At 51.6% G+C, this 23,368-nt stretch overlaps 1 protein-coding gene across 1 annotated transcript in view; it reads right to left on the reverse strand.

Moving 5' to 3' along the window:
* Window positions 1–5,131: 5,131 nt before the first annotated feature.
* The window catches only part of POLE (DNA polymerase epsilon, catalytic subunit), a 63,122-nt gene continuing 44,885 nt past the window's right edge, over window positions 5,132–23,368 (reverse strand). The window contains exons 36-49 of the mRNA XM_029058394.2: window positions 22,910–23,086; window positions 22,595–22,818; window positions 21,522–21,742; window positions 19,820–20,024; window positions 18,710–18,883; window positions 17,275–17,400; window positions 14,974–15,106; window positions 13,770–13,956; window positions 12,140–12,271; window positions 11,757–11,950; window positions 10,185–10,385; window positions 8,662–8,787; window positions 8,273–8,362; window positions 5,132–5,780 (exon numbers count right to left, since the gene is read on the reverse strand). Coding sequence (XP_028914227.1) covers window positions 5,667–5,780; window positions 8,273–8,362; window positions 8,662–8,787; window positions 10,185–10,385; window positions 11,757–11,950; window positions 12,140–12,271; window positions 13,770–13,956; window positions 14,974–15,106; window positions 17,275–17,400; window positions 18,710–18,883; window positions 19,820–20,024; window positions 21,522–21,742; window positions 22,595–22,818; window positions 22,910–23,086 — 2,304 coding nt within the window. The 3' untranslated portion in view covers window positions 5,132–5,666. The remainder of the gene's footprint in view (window positions 5,781–8,272; window positions 8,363–8,661; window positions 8,788–10,184; window positions 10,386–11,756; window positions 11,951–12,139; window positions 12,272–13,769; window positions 13,957–14,973; window positions 15,107–17,274; window positions 17,401–18,709; window positions 18,884–19,819; window positions 20,025–21,521; window positions 21,743–22,594; window positions 22,819–22,909; window positions 23,087–23,368) is intronic.

Consider the following 23,368-nt stretch of genomic DNA (forward strand, 5'->3'; position numbering starts at 1 on the left):
GCCTCTCTCAATGTCTCTTGTTGCCGAGGCCCAGTGCAAGCTGGACCAGAAACTCCACTTACATGCTGGGTGACCTTGGACAAGTCCCTTAAACTTCGCTGTACCTCAGTCTCCTCACCTGTAAAATGGGAACTAAATCCTACTCCATCCTCCTTAGACTGTGAGCCCCACATAGAATGGGGAGTGTATCAAACCTGATTACCTTGTTTGCATCTACCTACCCCCATGCTTAGTATGGTGCTTGGAACATAGTGAGTGCTTCACAAACACCGTAATTATTATTATTATTGAACTGCCCTCTGGGGCTGCATCAGCTAATGTGAGTGGCCCTCAGAGTCATCTTCCTTCTCTACAGGATGGTTGTGGGGAGGTGACCCTAATTTGGATTAGTCTCTGGACACTGACTGTGACTTCTCTCTGGCCTGGGGGATAGAGAGAGGGTCCCTTGAAGCCTGCTGGGAGAAAGGACCCCCAAAGCAGTGCAGTCAGGGGGGGTTGGGCTTGACTCAGAGCAAAGCAACAGAGCCAAGACACAGTTCCCCCAAGTCAGACTTCCTGTTCGTTGGGATGGCTGATCGACCTGATGTTCGCGGGGCCCAGCCAATGTGCAGATGGCACCAGAGAAGAGGAGAAATGCCTTGGCCAAACAGAAACAACAGCCTCAGGGGTGTTATATCCATTCTGGAAATAATCAAACTTGTGGCGTGTTCAGGACCTGTGAAAAGGTTCCTTAAGGAAATTTGTGAAACCTTGATAGTTACAAGGGTGTCCCTCCGACTCCCTCCCTCGACCTCAGCTGTTGCGGGGAGACTTCCCAAAGTCCAGTGCCAACGGGCTTCACTTCCAGGCCACGGGGCACGGCAGAGGGAGGCTGGGGACTAAAATCGAGCCACCGGACCCCAAGGCAGGGGTTGCTGTACCGGACCCTTTGGGATGAATCAGCCGGAAACTGGTTGGTCTGCCATAAAACCAGACGTGGGCCCCCGAGGTCCAAACCCAGGCTCTGGCACGAAGGCCTGAAGTGGGCCAGGCCCACAGCCTCTTATGCAGCTGAAGGGAGAGGAAAGACAAAGGGAAAAGTCTGAGGAAGAGACCCCTTTGCGAGAGGACACAAGGGGGAGGGTGGTTCAAAGGCCAGCAAAAGAAGGAACTGGAGAAAAGGAAAAGGGACTAGGATGAGCAGAGGGGAGAAACCAAGAGGGATGGAGTGGATGGCTGGGAGTGCTGGGAACTGGTGCTAAGCTAATTAGGGGAAATGGAGCCTGTGACTAAAGTCTGTCTATAGCTAATGTAATTGTCTATCTAATTGTCCAGTTCTTTGGTTGCTGCAGTGGTCCCAAAGCACTGACAGCTTCCCAGAACACCCCTCCAACCCCCATCTACCCTCCCCGTCAATGCTGGGTCAGATCCCCGCTCTGCAAACAGTTCCATCCTCTAAGCCGGGGACCCAGTTCAGTGGCTTCCCCCTCCCCCCACCTCGGAACCAGGACAGGGGTTTTGGCTCAGCCCATCCCCCCAGGTTAGGGAAGCTGTTGTTTCCTGAGCCCGTTCCTGCAGCGTCACAAGAACCAAGAAAGGTCAGGTCTGGCTCCTGGCAGCCCCAACTCAGGCTCCTTCAGAGAAGCAGTATGGCCTAGTGGATAGAGTACAGGCCTGGAAGTCAGAAAGAGCTGGGTTCTAATCCCAGCTCCGCCACTTGTCCGCTGAGTCGCTTCACTTCTCTGAGCTTCAGTTTTCTGCTCTGTAAAATGGGTATTAAGACTGTGAGCCCCATGTGGGTTATGGACTATCTTATATCTACCCCAGCACTTAGTACAAGGCCTAACACAGTAAGCACTTAACATATACCATTAAAAAAAAAAAAGAAGAATGGGGACAACCATCTTCATTTGACACCAACCTTCAGGTTAGAAACCGCCTGGCGTAGTGAAAAGATAATGGGATTTGGTGTCAGGAGAACTGGGTTCTAAACCCACCTCCACCTCTTTTATGCTCAGTGGCCACGAGAAAGTCACGTCATTTACCTGTGCCTTGCCTATTTTCTCATCCGTAAAAATGGGGATAAAATACTTCCTCTCTCTTAGGTGGTGGGAGGGACAGATTGGGTCTGCTCTGATTCATTCATTTATTCAATCAATCGTATTTATTGAGCACTTACTGTGTGCAGAGAACTGTACTGAGCCCAGCACTTAGGACAGAGCTTGGCACTTAGTGAAGTGCCTAACAAATCCCATACTATTATTACTACTGTGAAACAGCATGGCCTAGTGGATAGAGCACAGGCTTGGATTCTAATGACGACTCTGCCACTTGTCTGCTATGTAAACTTGGGCAAGTCACTTCACTTCTCTGTGTCTCAGTTCCCTCATCTGTAAAACGGGGATGAAGGCTGTGAGCTCCATGAGGGACAGGGACCGTATCCAACCTGATTAGCTTGTCTGTACCCCCGCACTTAGAACAGGGCTTGACACATAATATGCACTTAAAAAATACCACATTATCCATATTCTTCAGGCTGAACTGCTGCTTCCCATGGCTGAGGTCGGGGGAGCTGAGTGTCCTTCAGTAAGGGCTGACTCTGCCCCGGCCTGGCCCTCATCGTTTCTCCTCCCTGCACTCCCACTCACCGGCCTTGGCTCCGGTGATTTTCAGGGTCGGGGCCGCCCTGGTTGCTCGGATGCTGGGGACCCGAGGAACTGGCTTTTCAAGCTGGCAGTCTGGCAGCCACTCAGGAAGCTGAAGTTCAGGAGGGAACTGTTGCTGTGACTTCTCTAATTTCAGCTCTCCACAGCCCGAGATCGGCTGACTAACTTGGGGGCTGGGTCCCATCACCCAAGGGTGCCTCTCAAGATGGAGCACGAGCCTGTAATGGGCCAGAGGGGTCAGGAAGGCACAACAGACTATCAGGTTGACGACCTATTACAAGGGATTGGGTGGGGGAGCGGGGGATGTCCAGTCGGCTCCCTCCTCCCATCCCTCTCTCTGCCTGGCCACCCGGGAGAGCACAGACCCAATCGAGGTTGTAATAGGAGCACTGATAATCAAATAGGAAGGATCGTGTGAACGTCACTGTTCCCACTGAAACAACCCATCCCATCTATCTCCTGCTGGACCTTCAGGCCAGTCCCGTTTCCATTTCTCGACACCCACCCCAATTCCAGTCCTTAATTCAGTTTGGCCATCGCTCTCGAAAGCCACCTCCTCCATCCAGGCGGCTTCCAGTTTCCATCACCTGAGGTGGGGCTCGGGTTTCCGGCGGCACCGAGGCGGGGCCGGGACTGGTGCCGCCTCAGTCTAACCAGAGATGCCATAAGGCTGCTTCCTGGCACCGTCGAGGAGAAACTTCCCTGGTGGGGGATTTTCCTGCCCCTGGGCTTCCGCCGTCCCCTGATTCCAGTGAAGAGAACAACTACCGAACTCACTGTGGGTTCAAGGCTGCTTCAGTTCCTCCTGAGGGCCGTGGCAGACTTCCAGTGGGCCTAGGGCAGAGTTAAGTCATCTCGGGTCCAAGAGTTGGACCCTTCCAGCTGCATCCCACGGCCTCAGTTGCTCTGACAAGCCCAGGGGCCCTGTCTGTCAGGGCTGCCCAGGCCCACAGACCCAACCCCCCAATAAAGCGGAGATTCCTATCTTCACTAGTGAGCTTCCAGGGGACACCTGGCATGGCTTAGTGGGAAGAACTCGGGCTTGGGAGTCAGAGTTCATGGGTTCTGATCCTGGCTCTGCCACTTGTCACTGTGTGACAAGCTGCTTAACTTCTCTGTGCCTCAGTTACCTCATCTATAAAATGGGGATTAAGACTGTGAGCCCCATGAGGGACAACCTGATTATCTTGTATCTACCCCAGTGCATAGAACAGTGCTTGGCACACAGTAAACGTTTAACAAATACCATAAGTAACATTAATGGCCCAAGCTGCCCTTCAGAGAGTGAAAATGCTATTGCTTGTTTTTTAAAACAAGAATCAAGCCACTATCTTTGGGGCCCCCAGGATTGGCTACCCTGTTCCCTCCTTTTCTCTCATAAGGGGGCAGGAACCCAGGGTTTCCAGGGCCTTGCTTCCCAAACCCAGGATGGTGAGCCCGTCGTTGGGCAGGGATTGTCTCTATCTGTTGCCGAACTGTACATTCCAAGCACTGAGTACAGCGCTCTGCACATAGTAAGCGCTCGATAAATACTATTGAAAGAAATGATAGAACTGCCTTTCCCTGCAACCAAACTCAATCCCACTGCCCTGGAAGCTTTGGATCTACTATTCTGGAGTTGCCAGGTCTGGGGTGGCAGCGGTTCCCCCCAACCCCTCCCTGCCACCCCCACCCTCATGAAGACTGACCCTCAGAGGGACTGCGGGCTGGTCGCCCCCTTCCTCACTCCCCACCAAAAGGAATGAGTCCTTCAAACTCAAACTCCCCACCTGCCCTTGGCCAGATGTAGCAGCGTGGCTTAGTGGGAAGAGCGTGGCTACGGTATTAGAGGTGATGGGTTCTAATCCTGGCTCCGCCACTTGTCAGCTGTGTGACTTTGGGCAAGTCACTTCACTTCTCTCTGCCTCAGTTACTTCATCTGTAAAATGAGGATTAAGACAGTGAGCCTCACCTGGGACAACCTGATAACCTATCTCCCCCAGGGCTTACAACAGTGCTCGGCACATAGTAAGCACTTCGCAAATACCATCATTATTATTATCTACCTGCACTATCCCCCCGCTGGAGCCACAAGGACACCTGGGTTATTTCAGCACCTATGCCCAGGTCCCTCGCCCGCAAGTCTCCTCGAGATATCACTCCCTTCCCAGGTGCTCCAATCTACCAGGACAGACGGGGGAAGTAAAGTCCTGGTGAGGAAGTAGAGCTCTTGCTTAGAAAGAACCATCATCTCTACACTTGGGAACTCTCTTTCGCTCCCTCACCCCACCCCTAGCCCCATCCTTGCTCATGGATCCTACCACTCCCTGCTCCTTTGAGACTTTCCTCACAGCCTTCTCCCTCCTTCCTCCCAGCCTGGCGGTCAACCGGTCCAGAAGCAGGGAAAGGAAGGAGGGATGGTGGTGGAGAAATCTCATTAGGGACAGGCAGATTCTCCAAGAGAGGAAGGTCAGAAGCTCCCCCTGCTGCTTCGGAGATTTAGCAACTGCTGCGGCATAACCAGGTTTATTCCCAAGGTTAAAAACCCCAGCGAGGTCAATGCTTTACCACGTCCCTGGACATGATCTCGCTTTAGGGGAAAACAGCACAGCCTCTCTGGGGCCGAGACTGTCACGGCCCCACGTTTGGGGCGGGTTCAGTGGGTGGGAGAGAGAGCCACCACGCTTCTTCCACGTGCACCTATTCTAGCAGGAACCACCCCTCCCTCCCCCTGGCAACCTGGTCAGGTGGCCACCAACTGGCCACCCGGGGCTCTCAGAGGGCTTTGGCATTCTCGGGTCTCTCGATCCTCTCCGGCTCCAATATGAAGCCCCAACCCGAGTTACCGACGGAGGTCCCTTCGGGCAGTGACTGCAGCTGGGTTTGGGCCGTTCCTTTGGAGAGGGCAGCGCTGTCCCGGGAGAGCCCAGACTCCCCGGCCCCGCCCGGCACCACGAGGTCCACAGAGCCCAGCGGCGGCCTTCAAGGGGCTGGCGGATCCTGCTCCGGTCGGTAAGGGCCGGAAGCCGCTGGGGCCCTGCCCTACCGGGGGAGGCGGGGGTTCATCTGCAGCAGCCACTCGATGGTCTCCAGCAGGTACGACATGGCGTAGTGCTGGGCGATATTCCTGAAGATAGTTATCTGCTCCACAAAGGCCTGAGGGAGAAAAGTCAGCGGTCAAGGGAGAGCGGGGCTGTCATCGCAGGGAGAGGGAGTCGGAAGGAGGACTAGGGGGTCAGAGAAGGCCAGTAGTGGAAACGACAGCAGCAGCAACAATATTAGTAATAATAATAATTAGCCATGTGGCCTAGTGGAAACAACACAGGCCTGGAAATCAGAGGACCTGGATTCTAATCCTAGCTCCGTCACTTTGCTGTCTGACCCTGGGCAAGTCACTTCACTTCTCTGGGTCTCAGTTCCCTCATCTGTAAAACGGGGATTTAACACTTGAGAAGCAGTGTGACTTAGTGGAAAAAGCATGGGCTTGGGAGTCAGAGGATGTGGGTTCTAATCTCAGCTGTACTAAGTGCTAGGGCAGATGCAACATCAGGTCAGCGGCAAGCCCGATCCCCCACGGAGCTCACGGTCTAAGTGGGAATAAGAACAGGTATTTATTTCACCCTCATAATGCAGATGAGGAAACTGAGGCAGAGAGATGTGAAGTGACTCATCCAAGGTCATACAGCAGGCAAGTGGCAGAGATTAGAACCAAAGTCCTCTGACTTCCAGGCCTGGGGTGTTGACTCTGAGCCACGCCAGTTCTACAAGTATCAATCAATGTATTTACTGGGTGCAGAGCACTGTACTGAGCACTTGGGAGAGTGCAATACAACAGATACAACAATACAAGTTCTCTGCTCACAATGAGCTTACAGTTTAGAAGGAGAGACAGGCATTTAATATAAATAATTTATAGATATCTATAAGTGCCGTGGGGCTAAGGGTGGGGCGAATATCAGATCAGATCCAAATGCATAAATGATGCAGACGGGAGAGAAAGCTGGGGGGAAAAAAGGGGTTAGTTGAGGAAGACATCTTGGAGGAGACTGGACCTTAACAAGGCTTTGAAGGTAGGGAAGAGTAGTGGTCTGGCATATATGGAGCGGGAGGGAGTCCCAGGCCAGAGGGAAGATATGGAAAACACTCGATAGTGAGATCGGGGCGCAACAACCAAGCTGGTACTACAGGAGCAAAGTAGGAGATCAGTGGGGTAAGACAGGAGGGGCCAAGCTGATCAAGCGCTTTAAAGCCAATGGTAAGGATTTCTGCTTGCTGTGGACGTGGATGGGCAACTGCTGGAGATTCTCGAGGAGTGGGGAGACATGGACTGAATAGTTTTTTTTAAGAAAAATGATTTGGGCAGCAGAGTGACGTATGGATGGGAGTGGGGAGAGACAGGAGAAGGGAAGGTGAAAGAGGAGGCTGACGCGAGAGTCAAGGTGGGATAGAATAACCGACTGGATCAGCACAGTAGCAGTTTGGATGGAGAGGAAAGGGCCGATTTTAGTATTATTGTAAAGGTAGAACTGACAGGATTTGGTGACAGATACAATATGCGGGTTGTATCAGTCAATCAGTGGTATTTATCGAGGGCTTACTCTGCAGAGCACTGTACTAAATGCTGAGGAAAGTACAATACCACAGAGTTGACAGAGAAGTTCCCATCCAAAAATGAATTTACATACGTGAGACAGATGAGTTGAGGACCACGCCAAAGTTATGGGCTGCGAGATAGAGTGGCATTCTCTACAGTGATGGGAAAGTAAAGGGGAGGACCAGGTTTTGGTGGAAATGATGATGATGGTATTTAAGCGCTTACTTTGTACCAGGGACTGTACTAAGCGCTGTGGTGGATACAGGCAAATCGAATTGGACACAGTCCCTGTCCCATGTGGGGCTCAATCCCCATTTTAGGGGTGAGGTAACTGAGGCACAGAGAAGTGAAGTGATTTGCTCATGGTCACACAGTAGACAAGTGGCAGAACCTTGACCTTCTGACTCCTAAGCCTGTGGCCTATCCACTACACCATGCTGCTTCTCAAATATGAGGAATATGGGATTCTGGAATTCTGAGGAGTTCTGTTTTGGACATATTTAGTTTGAGTGTTGGCAGAACATCCAGGGGAAGTAGTGTGACCTAGTGGAAAGAGCATGGGCTGGGAGTCAGAGGACCTGGGTTCTAATCCTGGCTCTGCCAGTTGCTTGTTGCATGACCTTGGGCAGGTCACTTAACTTTTCTGTGCCTCAGTTTCCTCAATTGTAAAATAGGGATTAAATCCCCCTCACACGGTGAGCCCTGTGTGGGATAGGGACGGTCTCCAACCCGGTAAACCTGAACCTACCCCAGCGCTTAGAACAGTGCATGACACACAGTAAGCGCTTAACAAAAACCACAAAAAATACAGAAGACTGAAGAGGAGAAGAGAGATAAGGGCTGGAGGTGTAGATTGGGGAATCAGTCACATAGAGATGGTAGTCGAAGCAATGGGAGTGAATGAGTTCTCCAAGGGAGTGGGGGTAGGAGGAGAAGGATGCGAAAGGTTCAACTCCTTGGGAAAAGCTGCTCCTTTGGGGAGCCGAAGGGCCTCAAAGCCGGGGGGTGAGGAGGAGAGGAGAGGGTTGGGAGGAGAGAGAGGAACAGCACCGACCTTGGTGGGGATGGTGAGGGAAAAGTCCCCAGCACAGCTACAGTAGATGGGCATGTTAGCTTCCTTCACGCCTTTGCACTTGAGGCAAACCTGAAACACATGGGAGAAGTGAATGGGGCTCCATCTTGCTCAGGGGGAGGGGGCGGACAATCTAACTCCGGGAACAACTGGCCCCCACGTGACCTTCCTGGAGATCAGAAGTCATGGCCTAGAGTCAACACACCTCTGGAGCCACAGACCAAAAACTTAAGCTCCCCAAGAAGGGCTCATCCACCGAAGGGACCCCGATAACTGGGGCAGGGTAGGAAATGGTGTCTGTGGGAGCAGCTCGGGTACCGAAGACCTCCCGACCCTCCCCCCCGCCACGTAGTCGGGGGTGCTGAGCTCACCAGGTCTTGCAGGCTGAAGGCCATCAGCTTCTTCTGCAGGACTTCCACGAGCGCCATCTCAATGTGGTCCGTGTCGTAGGCGGCTTGGCAGTTGGAGCACAGCCACTGGGGCAGGACCGACCCATCCTGGGGAGGGGGAGACATCGAAGGATGACCGCTGCCTCCCTGGACCCAGGTTCTGATCGCCTCGGCCTCCAGGAAGAAGCCGGCCTCAGTCCGCCACCCGCTGCTTAACACGCCGCGTGGGCGCGGATTGAGCTCAACTAGCCGCTGTCTCGATCTCAATCAGGGATTACAAGTCCTTCTACGTGTCGCTTCCACAGCACTGAGCTACCGCAGAGTTGTTCTGATCATCCATGGTATTTACTGAGTGCTTACTGTGTGCAGAGCACTGTACTAAGCGCTTGTGGGAATACAATAGAATAGACTTGGTAGACAGGTTCCCTGTCCACAAGGAGCTTACATTCTAGACCTCTGACCCACTGGACCGCTGTGCTGTTTTCCTAGAAACCCACCCTAGACCCCTGCTTGTCTCCCTGACCTCCTTTTCCAATCTTTCCTTGCAACGCTGTGGCAGGGAAGGAGACAAGCAGGGGTGCCGCGATGACTTCACAAAATAGAAAACATCGTGGCGGCTGCTATGATTGTAGCTGTTACTGCACCTGTGACTGTTGGACTCTGGGCCATGAGGAGCCCTAAATTCCAATCTTCTAGCCATAATACCCAGACGTTTGCTTTTGTTTTTAACATTTCTTGGCCTTCCCAGTTTATTTTTGCTTCATCTCTTTTTATGACTCTGTTACAGCCCCCTCTCCCTCCTTTATTAGAAGCAGCATGGCCTAGTGGAAAGAGCAAGGGCCTGAGAGTCAGAAGGATCTGGATTCTAATCCCAGCTCTGCCACTTGTCTGCTATTTTCCTGGGCAAGTCACTTCATTTCTCTGTGCCTCAGTTACTTCACCAGCATAATGGGGATTGAGACTGTGAACCCCATGGGGGACTGGAAGTGAGTCCAACCCAATTTGCTTATATCCATCCCAGTGTTTCATACAGCACCTGGCACATAGTAAGCACTTCACAAATACAATTATTATTATTATTTATTCTTAGACTGTGAGCTCCCCGGGGGTTGGGGACCATGTCTAATTCCCACCCACATATTCTTTCCCAGGTCTGAGTACACTGCTTTGCGCTCAGTAAGCGGTTAATAAATATGACTAATATGATGACTTCTGAAGGTCAGTGTCAGAAAAACAATTCAAAGAGCACAGCAAGAGAACACTTACAGGAAAGAGACCCAACAATTGCAAAAAGGGGATGGTGGGGGAAGAGTAGAGTGGGATGGAGGTGGGAGGGGGGTGAGAGGAGAGGTGCTAGGCTCTGGGGGATAAGGGGCGGGGGCGTGTGTGTGCATGCGTGCGTCTCTCTCTCAGATGTGAGACAGTGTCAGGAGCCTCAGCCTCGGTTCCTGCCCTTTGCCCCTCCATCTGAGATCTCGGGAAGACCGGCGTTTTGGGGGCCCCACCTGGGAGACGGATGGGTCTTTGCAGAGGTCCAGGTCCCGGCAGAAGTTACAGCTGCGGCAGATGACTTCAGGGAGCACGTAGGAGCGGCAGGGGTCCCGAAACTGGGCCTCCTCTGAGAATTCTCCCACATCGACGAGGCGCAGCAGATCCCGATTCAGCTTGTTCACCTGGTTGGTGATGTTGGTGTCTAGAGAAAGTACCTGCAGCGGAGGTGGGAGGGTTGGGGGGCGGCGAAGAACGTGTCAAATGACTCTGTTGTCGGACACGCCCAAACACATAGGACAGTGCTCTGCACAGACGAAGTGCTCAGTAAATACCAATGATCGATCGATTGTCCCCAAAGCAAAGCTCGCTCAGACTTCGAGAGGCTCCTGACTTGCTGCTCTGAAACCTTCACAAGGCACAGATTTCTGGAGCTATACGCTAATACCCGCCAGGGATGAACACAGGCTAGATTAGGATGATGTCATATGTAAAGAGCCTGTACAAGTACAAGACATGATCCCTGCCCTTGGGCAACGGGAAAGACAAGCAGATAAATCGTAAACATTCAACAGAGACCAACACTAACATATGGCTGCAACCAAAGAAGCAGCGTGGCCTAATGGAAAGAGCAGGGGCCTGGGAGTCAGAGGACCTTGATTCTAATCCCAGATCTACATAATGTTTGCTAGGTGATCTTGGGCACATCACTTCACTTTTCTGTGCCTCAGTTACCTCCTCTGTTCAATGGAGATTAAATCCTCCTCCCTCCAATTTAGATTTTGAGCCCCATGCAGGACAAGGACTGTGTCCCAGCTGATAAACCTGTAACTACTCCAGCACTCAGGATGGTAATTGACACATAGTAAGCACTTTACAAATGCCATAAAAAACAAAAACAACAACAATAATAATCATTGTGGTACTTGTTAAGTGCTTATTATGTGCCAGGCACTGAACTAAGCACTGGAGTGGATACAGGTAAATCGGGTTGGACACTGTCCCTGTCCCACATAGGGCTCACAATCTCAATCTCCATTTTACAGATGAAGTAACTGAGGCACAGAGAAGTGAAGGCCCAAAGCCTCACAGCAGACAAGTGGCAGAGTCAGGATTAGAACCTATGACCTTCTGACTTCCAGGCCCGTGTTCTCTCCACTATGCCATGCTGCTTCTCCCTCTCCCCCTAAAAAACAAAAGTTAATCCAATAAAATACAGGATAATTAAGTTGAAATTCCTTTCTAGGTGTGGCCCAATATGACCACCGGTCTGTTTTCAGCTTCTCTGAAACAGACACTTGCTTCCTGTTTAGGAAATTTTGTTTCCTTTTGTTTACTGAGCTCAGTTCTGATTATTTCTGACCATCTCTCAAATTTTCGAATTCTATTCCTTTCCCTCAGAGATCCTGGCCACCCTTCCCAGCTTCATGCCATCCGGGGGCTTAAGGCTCTTTCCTCAACGTCCGATTCAGATCGTCTCTCCTGGAGAACCCCCGCCATGGGAAGAGGCGATGGAAGGGTTTGAGGGTCTTTCCCCTTCGGCCCCCATGGAAGCGTAGATCTGCGCCGCCCCCTGCATCTGATCTCACCTTGCAGACGTATTTGATGAATTCCAGGGCTGGATTGTTAAGCGGCAGGTGGGAGCCGGGGAGGCGGGGGAACATATCCGAGGGCTCCGTGGAATTCCGAGAGCCGCTGACTTTCTTCTGGATCTTCTGGGTGATGGTGAAAAAATTCTGGCTGAGCTCATTGGCGACGTAATCCTGAGAGAAGGTGATCATGCCTGCAGGGAGAAGATGACTAATCCGTGATTCCTCAAGTGAAGGAAAAGGGCGGCCAGCAGAGAGGAGGATCACAGCTGCACTGCGGGGAAGGGCACATAATATCACCAGATAGAGGGCCGGCCACCAAGAGAGGTGAGGGCAGCCACTCCAGCCCCGCCTTCAGAGAAGGAATGGCGCTTGACACTTACCAGGCATGGCCCCGGTTCCTCCCTCGGACTCCTGGGAGACCTGGCTGTTAGCCCTCCTCTTGACGGGGGTGCATCCAGGGGCGTTTCGCTTCAGCTCCTCCTTCATGCTGTGGTAAACGGCCACCACGTAAGCTGCAGGACGAGAGAGGCCAAGGGTGAGGCGAGCAGGAGTACTAATTGGGGATCCTTGGAGGATTGATCACCGGTTCGGCCCCCGGGAGAGGGCAAACACCCTGGCCAGAGGGCTTTGGGGGCCTGGCTCTCTCCCGATACGGGAAGCAGAGATGCTCGCTCGGTGGGGGTACCAGTTTGCCCCCGAACAAATGCCTCCCAGGCTTGCTCCTGGCGGTCAATGGAACTGAAAGAAATCTGAAATCTCATCTAAAAGAATAGAAAGCAGCATGGTCTTGTGGATAAGACATGGGCTGGGGAGCCAGAGGTCCCTAGTTCTAATCCTGGCTCTGCCACTTGTCTGTTGGGTGACCTTGGGCAAGTCACTTGATTTCTCTATGCCTCATCTGTAAAATGGGGATTGAGACTGTGAGCTCCACTGCGTCCAACTCGATTTGCTTGTATCCACCACAGTGCTTAGCAGTGCCTGGCACATAATAATTGCTTAACAAATACCACAATTATCATCAACCCCACCCCTCTTCCCCTGGATTGGAAGGGAGAGCTGCACACTGAGAACTTCAGCCCCAGACTTTGTGCTGCCTCAGGCTGGTCCTGCCATAGACATGTAAAATTCAGAGCCTAAAATTAGCCTAAAAATTCCCTACTTGGCCCTTTATTGTGTGGAACATTTGGACCCTAGTTGCTTGTCTATCTCTGGGCAAGGTTCCAGTGCTCAGCTCTCAATCCATCAGTGGAGTTTATTGAATGCTTATTGTGTGCAGAGCAATGTACTAAATGCTTGGGGGAGTATAATACAACTCTTCTCCAGATTCTCTTGAGAGTATGGACAATCCTCACATCCTTGGGACTAAAAGTCCCAGCATTTACACCACTTGCACAATATTGAACTTCTGCAGAGCCACTACCAATGATCATTGGTATTTACTGAGTGCTTTCTGGGTGCAGAGCATTGCACTAAGAGCTTGGAAGAGTACAGTATCTACCCCAGTGCTTAGTAGAGTGTCGGGCACATAGTAAGCACTTAAATACCACATATTATTATTATTAGTAATAATACTGCAATGCAACAGAGTTGGTAAGGTACGTTCCCTGTCCACCTAGAGTTTACAGTCCAGATGGACAAGACCTACTCCCAACCCCCTGCCTAGCCCTGGACGTTGCACGACTTCCTCATGCATAGGACTCCATACCCCAGCATGGACTAGGATACGTGCTACATGGCTGTAAATTTAAGATCTAGCCTTATCTCCCTTGCAACCCTGCTGCTTCTTCCGGTTGAAGGGAACGAAATTTATCTTTGGTTTTGGGGGTTCAGCACCAACCTGGTCAGAAGATTTTTGGTTAGCCGCTCAGGGGCTAACCCCATCCCCTACAGGCTGGTGAATTCCTCATCCCAGGATGGACATTCCCACCACCACAGCCTGGGAAGAGAGTGGCGGGGGAGTTTGGGAAGCGAGGTGAGTGACGGGGGCCTGGACCCGGGCTGAATCTTCACCTGAGACAATCATAAGGAAATAGCTCTGGCAGGAAGCTGTCTGCGGCAGGTACTGCACGATGTTCCAGTTGTTTTCCAGTAAGTCCTCCACGTCAGGTTCTCCTTCCACTTCCTCCTCCTCCTCCTCTTCTTCCTCATCATCACTCCCCTCCTCCTCTTCCGCCTTTTGTCGTTTCTTAGTATCCCTCTGAAAATTAGAGGCATCAATAGAGGCTGTCTCACTTTTCAGACTTCGTGGGAATTACTGTGAGGCCACAGGGTAACTACTTCTTTTCGAATCAATCAATCGATAGTCCTTACTGAGGGGGCTTATTCTGTGCAGTGGACTGTACTAAGTGCTTGAAAGAGTACAGTAGAATAAGGAGCAGAGGAGGTATGGCCTAGTGGAAAGAGCACGGCCCTGGGAGTCAGAGGACCTGGGCTCTAATTCTGACTCTGCCACTTGTCTGCGGTGTGACACTGGGCATGTACTTTACTTCTCTGTGCCTCAGTTCTCTCATCTGTAAAATGGGGATTAAGACTGTGAGCCCTATGTGGGACAGGGACTGTGCCCAATCTGATTGTCTTGTACCTACTCCAGTACTTAGTAGAGCTAAGCACACAGTAAATGCTTAACAAATATCGTGAAAAAAAAGAGACATGATCCCTGCACTCTAGCAGCTTACAACTAGGCATGAGAGACTACACGTGGAGGGAAGCAAAAGGGTTTTACAGAAATATGCAGAAGGAGGAATAGTGATAATAGTTAGAAGCAGCATGGTATAGTGGAAAGAACACGGGGCTGGGAGTCAGAAGGTCATGGGTTTTAATCCTGTCTCCAATGCTTATCTGCTTTGTGACCTTGGGCAAGTCACTTCACTTCTCTGGGCCTCAGTTACATCATTTGTAAAATAGGGATTGAGACAGTGAGCCCCATGTGGGACAGGGGCTGTATCCAACCTGATGATCTTGTATCTACCCTAGTGCTTAGGACAGTGTTTGACACCTAGTAAGCACTTAACTTTTAATGATGGCTTTTGTTAAGAGGTGCTATTGGGGATGTGGTCCCAGTGAGGAGGCAGTGAGGATCCAAAAGCTTAGGTCACGTGGAAGTGCAGGAGGGGCAGTAGGGGAGAAAACAGGGCATGAAGATGAGAGGTTAGATCATTACAGTGGAATCACCCCCAAGCCCCTGGCTGCCCGCCCAGGAGTCTCCTCTCCTTACCTCCCCGTAGTGGACACTCGATGGCACTTTCCCTTTGATCCCCCCGTAGTTGGATGGATCCATCCAGAGGAGGAATTCCCAGCAGCGGGAGAATGAAATTGTCAGCGAGTGGAAGATCTCTTTGGAGTGGATACTGGGCAGGGAAAAGGAGCAGGATATTATTCCTGAGAGGCTCAAATGTGCCCTGAATTTCAGAATTTTCTCCCAGCTCACCCAGTGGTTGCTGTGACTGACACAGACACACACACACACATTTTTCTCATCTCATCCAGTGGCTACTGAGATACACAAAACACATAGTCTTTTCCCATCTGACCCAGTGGTTTCTCTCACACCCACACACACCCCACCCACACTTCTCCCATTTCACCCAGTGGCTGCTGAGACACACAAACACACAAAGTTGTTGCTGTTTCAGCTTCTTCCACCCTCCCCCTGCTCTACCACCCAGGAGGGACCTTGGGGACTCAGGTCTTTGAGCCTTCTCTACAGGGGAAACCAAACAAGCACTTACCACATCTTTCCACAGCAAACAATCAATCAATGGTATTCACTGAGTGCTTACCACGTACAGAGCATTGTACTAAATGCTTGTGAGACTACAACAGTTGGTAGACACAATCCCTGCCTATTAGGGGCTTAAAGTCACCTTGAGCCCTGTTTCAGGAGTCAGTGTATTTCCAACCATCACCCAGCTCTCTGCCTGGGGGACTGGCTGGGCCAGTCCTCCTGAGCAAAAAGGGCAGGAGCGTCTTTCCGTTTAAGAACAATTCCAGTCTCCCAACAACGTGGCTCAGTGAAAAGAACATGAGACTAGGAGTCAGAGGATCCGGATGCTAATCCCGGCTCTGCCAAATGCTTGCTGGGTGACCTTGGGCAAGTCGGTTCAATTCTCTGTGCGTCAATTCTCCCTTCTACTTAGACTGCGAGCCCCATGTGGCACAGGGACTGTTTCCAACCTAATTAACTTGTATCTACCCCAGAAGACAACAAAGAAAAAACCAAACAAAAAAAAACCCCAGACAAGTCCAGTCAGCTCTCCCCTGCCCCCCTTTTTTGTCCCACTTTTTCCTCCCAAGCTCGGCAGCTGAAAAAATGCTCTTCGAAGGGCCTTCAAGCAGCAGAGGCTGAACAGGCTTGCTTTCTCAATAACATGTAAGACAGAACCATCTCCTATTGTACCCCACTCTGCTCCCTGGACCAAGGTGAAGAAAGGCTACTATTCCCCGGGGGTATTTCCCGAAATCAAATACCTGAATAGGAGATGGAGGGGAGCTGCTAATCTGCTAGCAATTAATCAGTAATACTGATTAGGCAAGGTATGGTGTATCCCAACTCTGTTGTACTGTACTCTCCCAAGGACTTAGTACGGTGCTTTGCATACAGTAAGCACTCAATAAATACCACTGATGGACTGGGTATTTTCTACTAGTGCAGAGAGCACTAAATTAAGGTCTTGGGAGGCTACAAGCGAAGTAGGTAGGAGAACCAATTCCTGCCAACAGGTACTTACAATCCAACAGCCCCCTTTCTTTGCTCCAGCACTGTTTGTGCACTTGGGAAAGCCCCTCCCCTTCCATTTCTCTTAGCTGACAGTGACTAGAAACAGATGGCTTGAGGGGCTGGGGAAGAGGAGAGAGGAGGAAGTCCTAATTCCCAGGAAAGCTCCCAACAGGACAGGCTGGGAGAGATTTAGAAGGGAAGAAACCTGACCAGTTCTGTCACTCTCCCTACCTTCGAAGCCTTGTTAAAAAACACATCTTCTCCAAGAGGGCTTCCCCAACTAAGTCCTACTTTCCTCTTCTCCCACTCCTTTCTTCATCGCCCTTGCACCGGGATTCGGATCGTTTATTCACCCCTCCCTCAGCCCTGCAGCACTTACATTCCTACCTATAATTTAACTGATTTATATTAATGTCTTTTTCCCGCTCTAAGCTCCTTGTAGGCACGGAACGTGTCTACCAACTCTGTTATATGGTTCTCTCCCAAGCGTTCAATACGGTCACATGCATACAGTAAGCACATAATAAATATAACTGATTGAGTTGATTTCTTTATTTCTCTCTTCTCAGTTAAGAGTGTAAGCTCCCCATGGGCAGGAAACGTTGCTCAGGATTCTGTTGTCTGTCTCCCAAGTGCTCAGTCTAGTGCACTCCGCTTAGCAGATGCCCTTGCTACTTCTAGGCCCTCGAAGGACCTCCACTACAGCTGATCCGCCAGCTTCTTGCCCCATTTCACGTCCAGAATGCATCGCAACCACCGCCACGGCACATTTCCAATCCCTGAGACCTCTGGACGTACCTGTTGGTGATGTAGTCTACGTAGGCGAGGGCATCCTCGATTCGGCGCTTCTTGGTGCAGAGGATTATGCGGTTGAAGTTGGCGTAAATGACTGACGAGCCCAAGCGCTTGAACTCGGCCACAAGCCTGAAAAGGACAGGCCACCCAAGAATCAGCCTCCTGTTCCGGAGAGGCTGGCTGGGCAGGCAGCTAAGTTTGGCCGGACGCTCCCCGTCATCTTGTGGACAGGTTTGTGAGGGGACAGTTCCCACCCTCCAACTACCACCTGCTATTTCAAGATCCTGAGATCTAAAATTTTTATATTCTAAATTATTTATATTGATGTCTCTCCCCACCTCCAGAATGGAAGCTCACTGTGGACAGGGAATGTCTCAACCAACTTGGTTGAACTGTACTCCCAAGTGCTTGGTAGAGTGCTCTACACATAGTAAGTGCTCAAAGAAATATCTTTTTTGGATGATTATAAGAGGAGAGTCTTCAACAGGACTCGCCCTGTGTCATTCTTGCACTTGGACTTGCTTTTTTTCCACCTCTCCCTCACCCCAACAGCATTTATGCACTTGAGAAGCAGTGTGGCTCAGTGGAAAGAGCCCGGGCTGGGGAGTCAGAGGTCACGGGTTCTAATCCCGGCTCCGCCACTTGTCAGCTGTGTGACGTAGGGCAAGTCACTTCATTTCTCTGGGCTTCATGGGGATGAAGACTGTGAGCCCCACGTGGGACGATCTGATCACCTTGTATCCCCCCAGCCCTTAGAACAGTGCAAAGCACATAGTGCTTAACAAATACCATTATTATTTTTATGTCCATATCTGTAATTTATTTATTTAGATTGTCTGTTTCCCCCACTAAGCTGAAAGCTGGTTGTGGGCAGGGAAGAGGTCTACTGACTCTGTTATACTGTACTCTCCCAAGCACTCAGTACAGTGCTCTGCCCATAGTAAGCACTCACAAATACCATGGATGATGATGATTGACTGTAAGCGTGTTGTGGGCAGAAAATGTGTCTGTTATATTGTATTCTTCCAAGCTCTTAGTACAGTGCTCTGCACACAGTAAGGGCTCAATAAATATGATCGAATGAATAAGGGGGGAGTCTTCAAGAGGACTCGCCCTTGTGTCGTCCTGTGCATTTGGACTTGCTCCTTTTTTCCACCCTTCCCTCAGCCCAACATCACTTATGCCCACATCTAGTTATTTAGATTGTCTCCCTTTCTAGTCTGTAAGCTGGTGGTGGTCAGGAACAGGTCTACCAACTCTGTTTTATTGTCCTCTCCCAAGCGCTTAGCGCTCTGCACGATAGTGAGCGCTCAAGAAATATGACTGATCGACTGATAGGATGGTGGCTACAGAAGGTACAAACTGGGCCAAGGCCAAATCTCACCAACCCAGCTCTCCCCACAACCTGAGGGGCCCCAGGGGCTTCCGCGGGACTCACTGCAAGAAGAGTTTCTTCATCATGTTGTGGAGCGTGCGGTGCAGGGCTGGGTCGTAGAGCAGGGAGGACGGGGACCGGAGCCAGCGGTAGAAATGCATCACCTGGTTGTCAGCGTAGACGTTGTGATACTGCATGATCTCCTTCACCCAGCCTACCACCATGCTCTTCAGAATCCTGCCCGAAACGGCCAGAGACATTTCCTCCGCGTTGGGCAGAGACCTCCCCATTAGCTTCCACAGCCCACGATCGTGATTCGTTAGGGCTACCGGCCCACATTTTCTGAGGGCCCAGCCTCGGACCGAGCTCGGGCAGACACGGAAGGGCAAGGAATCCAGAAGGGGCCCAGAAATTAGAGCCCGCCTGGAACCTTCTGCGTGCATACAAAAGCCGGAGGGAGGGAGCCGTTTGTCGCTTTGTCGGGCTGGGTGAAGTACAACTATGGACTACCCGGAACGTGGAGGTCGGGATTCATTCACTCGTATTTATTGAGCGCTGTGTGCAGAGCACTGTTCTAAGCGCTTGGAAAGTACAATTCAGCAACAAAGACAGACGATCCCTGCCCACAACGTGCTGACTGGAGATGAGGTTCTGTCTAGACTGTAAACTCGTTATGGGCAGGGATTGTGTTTATCATCTCTCTTGTACTGTACTCTCCCAAGTGCTTAGAACAGTGCTCTGCACACAGTAAGTGCACAATAAATACCACTGATTGATTGCTAAAGAGGCAGCGCGGTCTAGTCGATAGAGCACGGGCCTAGGAGTCAGAAGGACCTGGGTTCTAATCCCGACTCCTCCACCTGTCTGCTCTGTGACCTTGGGTGAGTCACTGCACTTCTCAGTGCCTCAGTGACCTCGTCTGTAATACGGGGATTAAGACTGTGAGTCTCAGGTGAGACACGGACTCTGTCCAACCTGATTATCTCGTCTCTACCTCAGCGCTCAGTACAGTGCCTGGCACACAATAAGCTTTTAACAAATACCGTCGAGAAAAAAGCGCTGAATATAGCGTTCTGCACCCAATAAAGTGTTTGATAAATACAGCTGACTGACCGACAGGGCGCCGGGTAGAGGGGAGGAGCCGGAGGGTTCTTCCTGATCTCCAGCCAATACCTGAAGGTGTTGGAGCAGAGGGCGGTCTCGTCGTAGCTGGCCGGGCCGCCGGCCGCCTGGTTCCCGGTGACCATGTCCTCCAGAGAGGCCTGCTGGATCACATCGAAGCTGATTCCCACGCTGGAGGCTCCCTCCATGTCGTTAACGTGGTGCGACTGCAGGATGGTGTTGACGGCCAGGTTCTGGATATCCAGCTCCAAACACACTGCAAACACACCACCCTGCTTTACACCCATGACCACTTGGAGCTCAGTTACCACCGGAGGGTCCTCAGCTGCACCACAGAACGGGGACGTCTCCACAGCCTACTGGCTCAACCGAGGGGAGAGCCAAATGGCCAAAGGAAGGACCCAAGAGGCACAACGCCTCGGGCTTCAGCCGGCAGATTTACTACGACCCTGACTAATCTCTTGTTCTCCCTAGTCACTCTGCATCCCCTACGCACTTGGATCTGAATCTCTTGTCACCCCACCTTAAGAGAAGCAGTGTGGCTTAGTGGAAAGAGCCCGGGCTTGGGAGTCAGAGGTCGTGAGTTCTAATCCCAGCCCCGCCACTTATCTGCTGTGTGACTTTGGGCAAGTCACTTCACTTCTCTGGGCCTCAGTTACCTCATCTGTAAAATGGGGATGACTGTGGGCCCCACATGGGGCACCCTGATTACCTGGTATCCACCCCAGCGCTTAGAACAGTGCTTGACACATAGTAAGTGCTTAACAAATACCACCATTATTATTATTATTCAGCCCACAGGGCATATGTCCAAATCCTTACCACTACTTCCCCTATCTTTCATTTTCATGTCTGTCTCCCCTGTAGACTGTAAGCTCCTGGAGGTCAGGGATCATGTCTACCAACTCTGTCGCACTGAACTCTCTCAAGCGCTTAGTACAGAGCTCTGCCACAGTAAGGGCTCAATAGTCATTTATTCATTCAATCGTAATTATTGAGCAATTACTGTGTGCAAAGCACTGTACTAAGCACTTGGGAGGGTACACTATAACAATAAATGGACACATTCCCTACACACAATAATAATAATAATAATAATGTTGGTATTTGTTAAGCGCTTACTGTGTGCAGAGCACTGTTCTAAGCGCTGGGGTAAACACAGGGGAATCAGGTTGTCCCACGTGGGGCTCACAGTCTTAATCCCCATTTTACAGATGAGGGAACTGAGGCACAGAGAAGTTAAGTGACTTGCCCACAGTCACACAGCTGACAAGTGGCAGAGCTGGGATTCGAACTCATGAGCCCTGACTCCAAAGCCCGTGCTCTTTCCACTGCGCCACGCTGCTTCTCTAATGAACTTACAATGAACTTACACAATGAACTTACACAATGAACTTACAATCTAAAGGGGGAGACAGATACTTAATAAATTACAGATATATAACTGCTGTGGGGCTGGGAGGACAGATCAGTGATTGATTGATTGATTGAAATATAGCACATCCCTTCTGCTCCTGGCCCAGGGCTTCAATTTCAAGGGCAGAAAATCATCTCTGAGGCCCCGAACCCACAATCCCCCGCTGAACTTTCCCCAGCTGGAACAGAGCGGGACACCCGGGTCCAGCGGCCAACCGGAGCGTCGGCCGCTCCGAGTGACCGTCGAGTTGTCTTCCGCTCCTGGATCGGCCGCCCACCCCCAGCAAGTCCCTCGGGGCCCAAGGGTGCAGGCTGCTCTTCGGCTCCCTCTCCCCACCTGTGGAGTAGCAGCCGGAATTGTTGATCTCCACCGATGCTTTGTCATCAAACTCCATGACGAGGCGGTTGTCATCTGCCTCCTTCCCCCCGAGGTCGGGGCGGGACGTCGGCGAGAACCAGAGCAGGTGATTGTGGCGCCGCAGGTGGCGGGAGAAGAACAGATCGGAGCCGAAGGTGGAGATGTCGTCGGGGAGATTCCCAATGGGAATGTGAAAGTACCTATTCGGGGAGGGAGGTTAAAGGTCGCAGAGAGGAGGCAGTCGCAGAGTGATCCTGGCAGAGCATCCTAAGGCCCTGCGTTCAAGGTCGTAGTGTCCTCGAGTGGCACGGGTTTGAATGCCGCTTCTGATATGAATTTTTTTAGAGAAGCAGCGTGGCTTAGTGGATAGAAAACGGGCCTAGGAGTCATTAGGACCTGGGTTCTAATCCTGGCTCAGCCACATTGAGAAGCAGCGTGGCTTAGTGGAAAGAGCACGGGTTTGGGAGTCAGAGGTTGTGGATTCTAATCCCGTCTCTGCCATTTGTCTGCTGTGTGACCTTGGGCAAGTCACTTCATTTCCTCTGTGCCTCAGTTACCTCATCTGCAAAATGGGGATTAAGACTCTGAGCTCCACGTGGGACAATCTGATTACCTTGTATCTACCCCAGTGCTTAGAACAGTGCTTGGCACACAGTAAGCGCTTAACAAATACCATCATTATTATTATTACTATTATATGTCTGCTGTATGACCTTGGGCAGGCCACTTCACTTCTCTGGGCCTCAGTTACCTCATTTGTAAAGTGGGGATTAAAAGTGTGAGCCCTACGGGGGATAGGGACTGTGTCCAACCTGACTAACTTGTATCTATCCCAGTGCTTAGAAAAGAGCTTGGTTCATAGTAAGAGCTTCACGAGTACCAAAATTAATATTATGACTACCCTTCACACCGTTTCCTCGGGGCAGAGGCCAGCTAAGCACTAAGGCTCCTCATCGGGTCCAACTCGGGCCTCGCTAGACCCCCGCCTATCTCCAGGGAGGCTCCGCTCGGCCCAAAGCACGGCCAGGTGGCGTCCCCTCTCCGCCCCTCACCTGCTCATCTCAAAGGCCTGGGACAGGCAGGTGTCTAGGTTGAGGTAATGGCGGATCATGCGGCGGGCTCCGTGGCGCTGCCAGTCCAGGACCCCGTAGTTGATCTCGTCGGCCACGCAGATGGGCACCAGCGGGAACTCCTCGAAGACCGGCATGCCGCCGGCCAGCCTCTTCAGCTCCCAGTTGGACTGCACCGCGATGAGGGTGGGGCCCCGGCGTTCCTCCTGACAGTGCGGAGGAAGGACAGTGGGTCACGAGGCTCCCGGGGAGGAGACCGAGGGGCCCCCGGGAAGCCGCCGGGGAGGCGGGCCTCACCTTATAGCCGAGGAGCAGCCGCTGGATGGCTCGGTAGATGGTCTTCGGGTCGGTCTCCGCTCGCACCTCGAAGGTGTGTTTGTCCGGGGGCAGGAGGTCGGGCCCCACCTTTCCCAGCAGGAGGCTGTGCTCCGACGAGTACATGCTGTTCAGGTTCGGCATCTGGTTACTGCGAACCTGCAATCAACACAGCCTTTCACCACGTCCCGCCTCGGACCCGCGGAGGCATCGGGGCAAGGGGAACTGGCAGGCCAGAGCCACGGAGCACGGGCTTGGGAGTCAGAGGACATGGGACAATAATACTTGTCTGCTGTGTGACCTTGGGCAAGCTACTCTGTTTCTCTGTGCCTCAGTTACCTCGTCGTAAAATGGAGATTATAACTGTGAGTGCCAACGTGGGAGAACCTGATTACCTTGTATCTACCCCAGTGCTTAGAACAGTGCTTGGCACATGGTAAG

The sequence above is a fragment of the Ornithorhynchus anatinus genome, chromosome 2, assembly GCF_004115215.2.
Source record: "Ornithorhynchus anatinus isolate Pmale09 chromosome 2, mOrnAna1.pri.v4, whole genome shotgun sequence".
NCBI lineage: Eukaryota > Metazoa > Chordata > Mammalia > Monotremata > Ornithorhynchidae > Ornithorhynchus > Ornithorhynchus anatinus.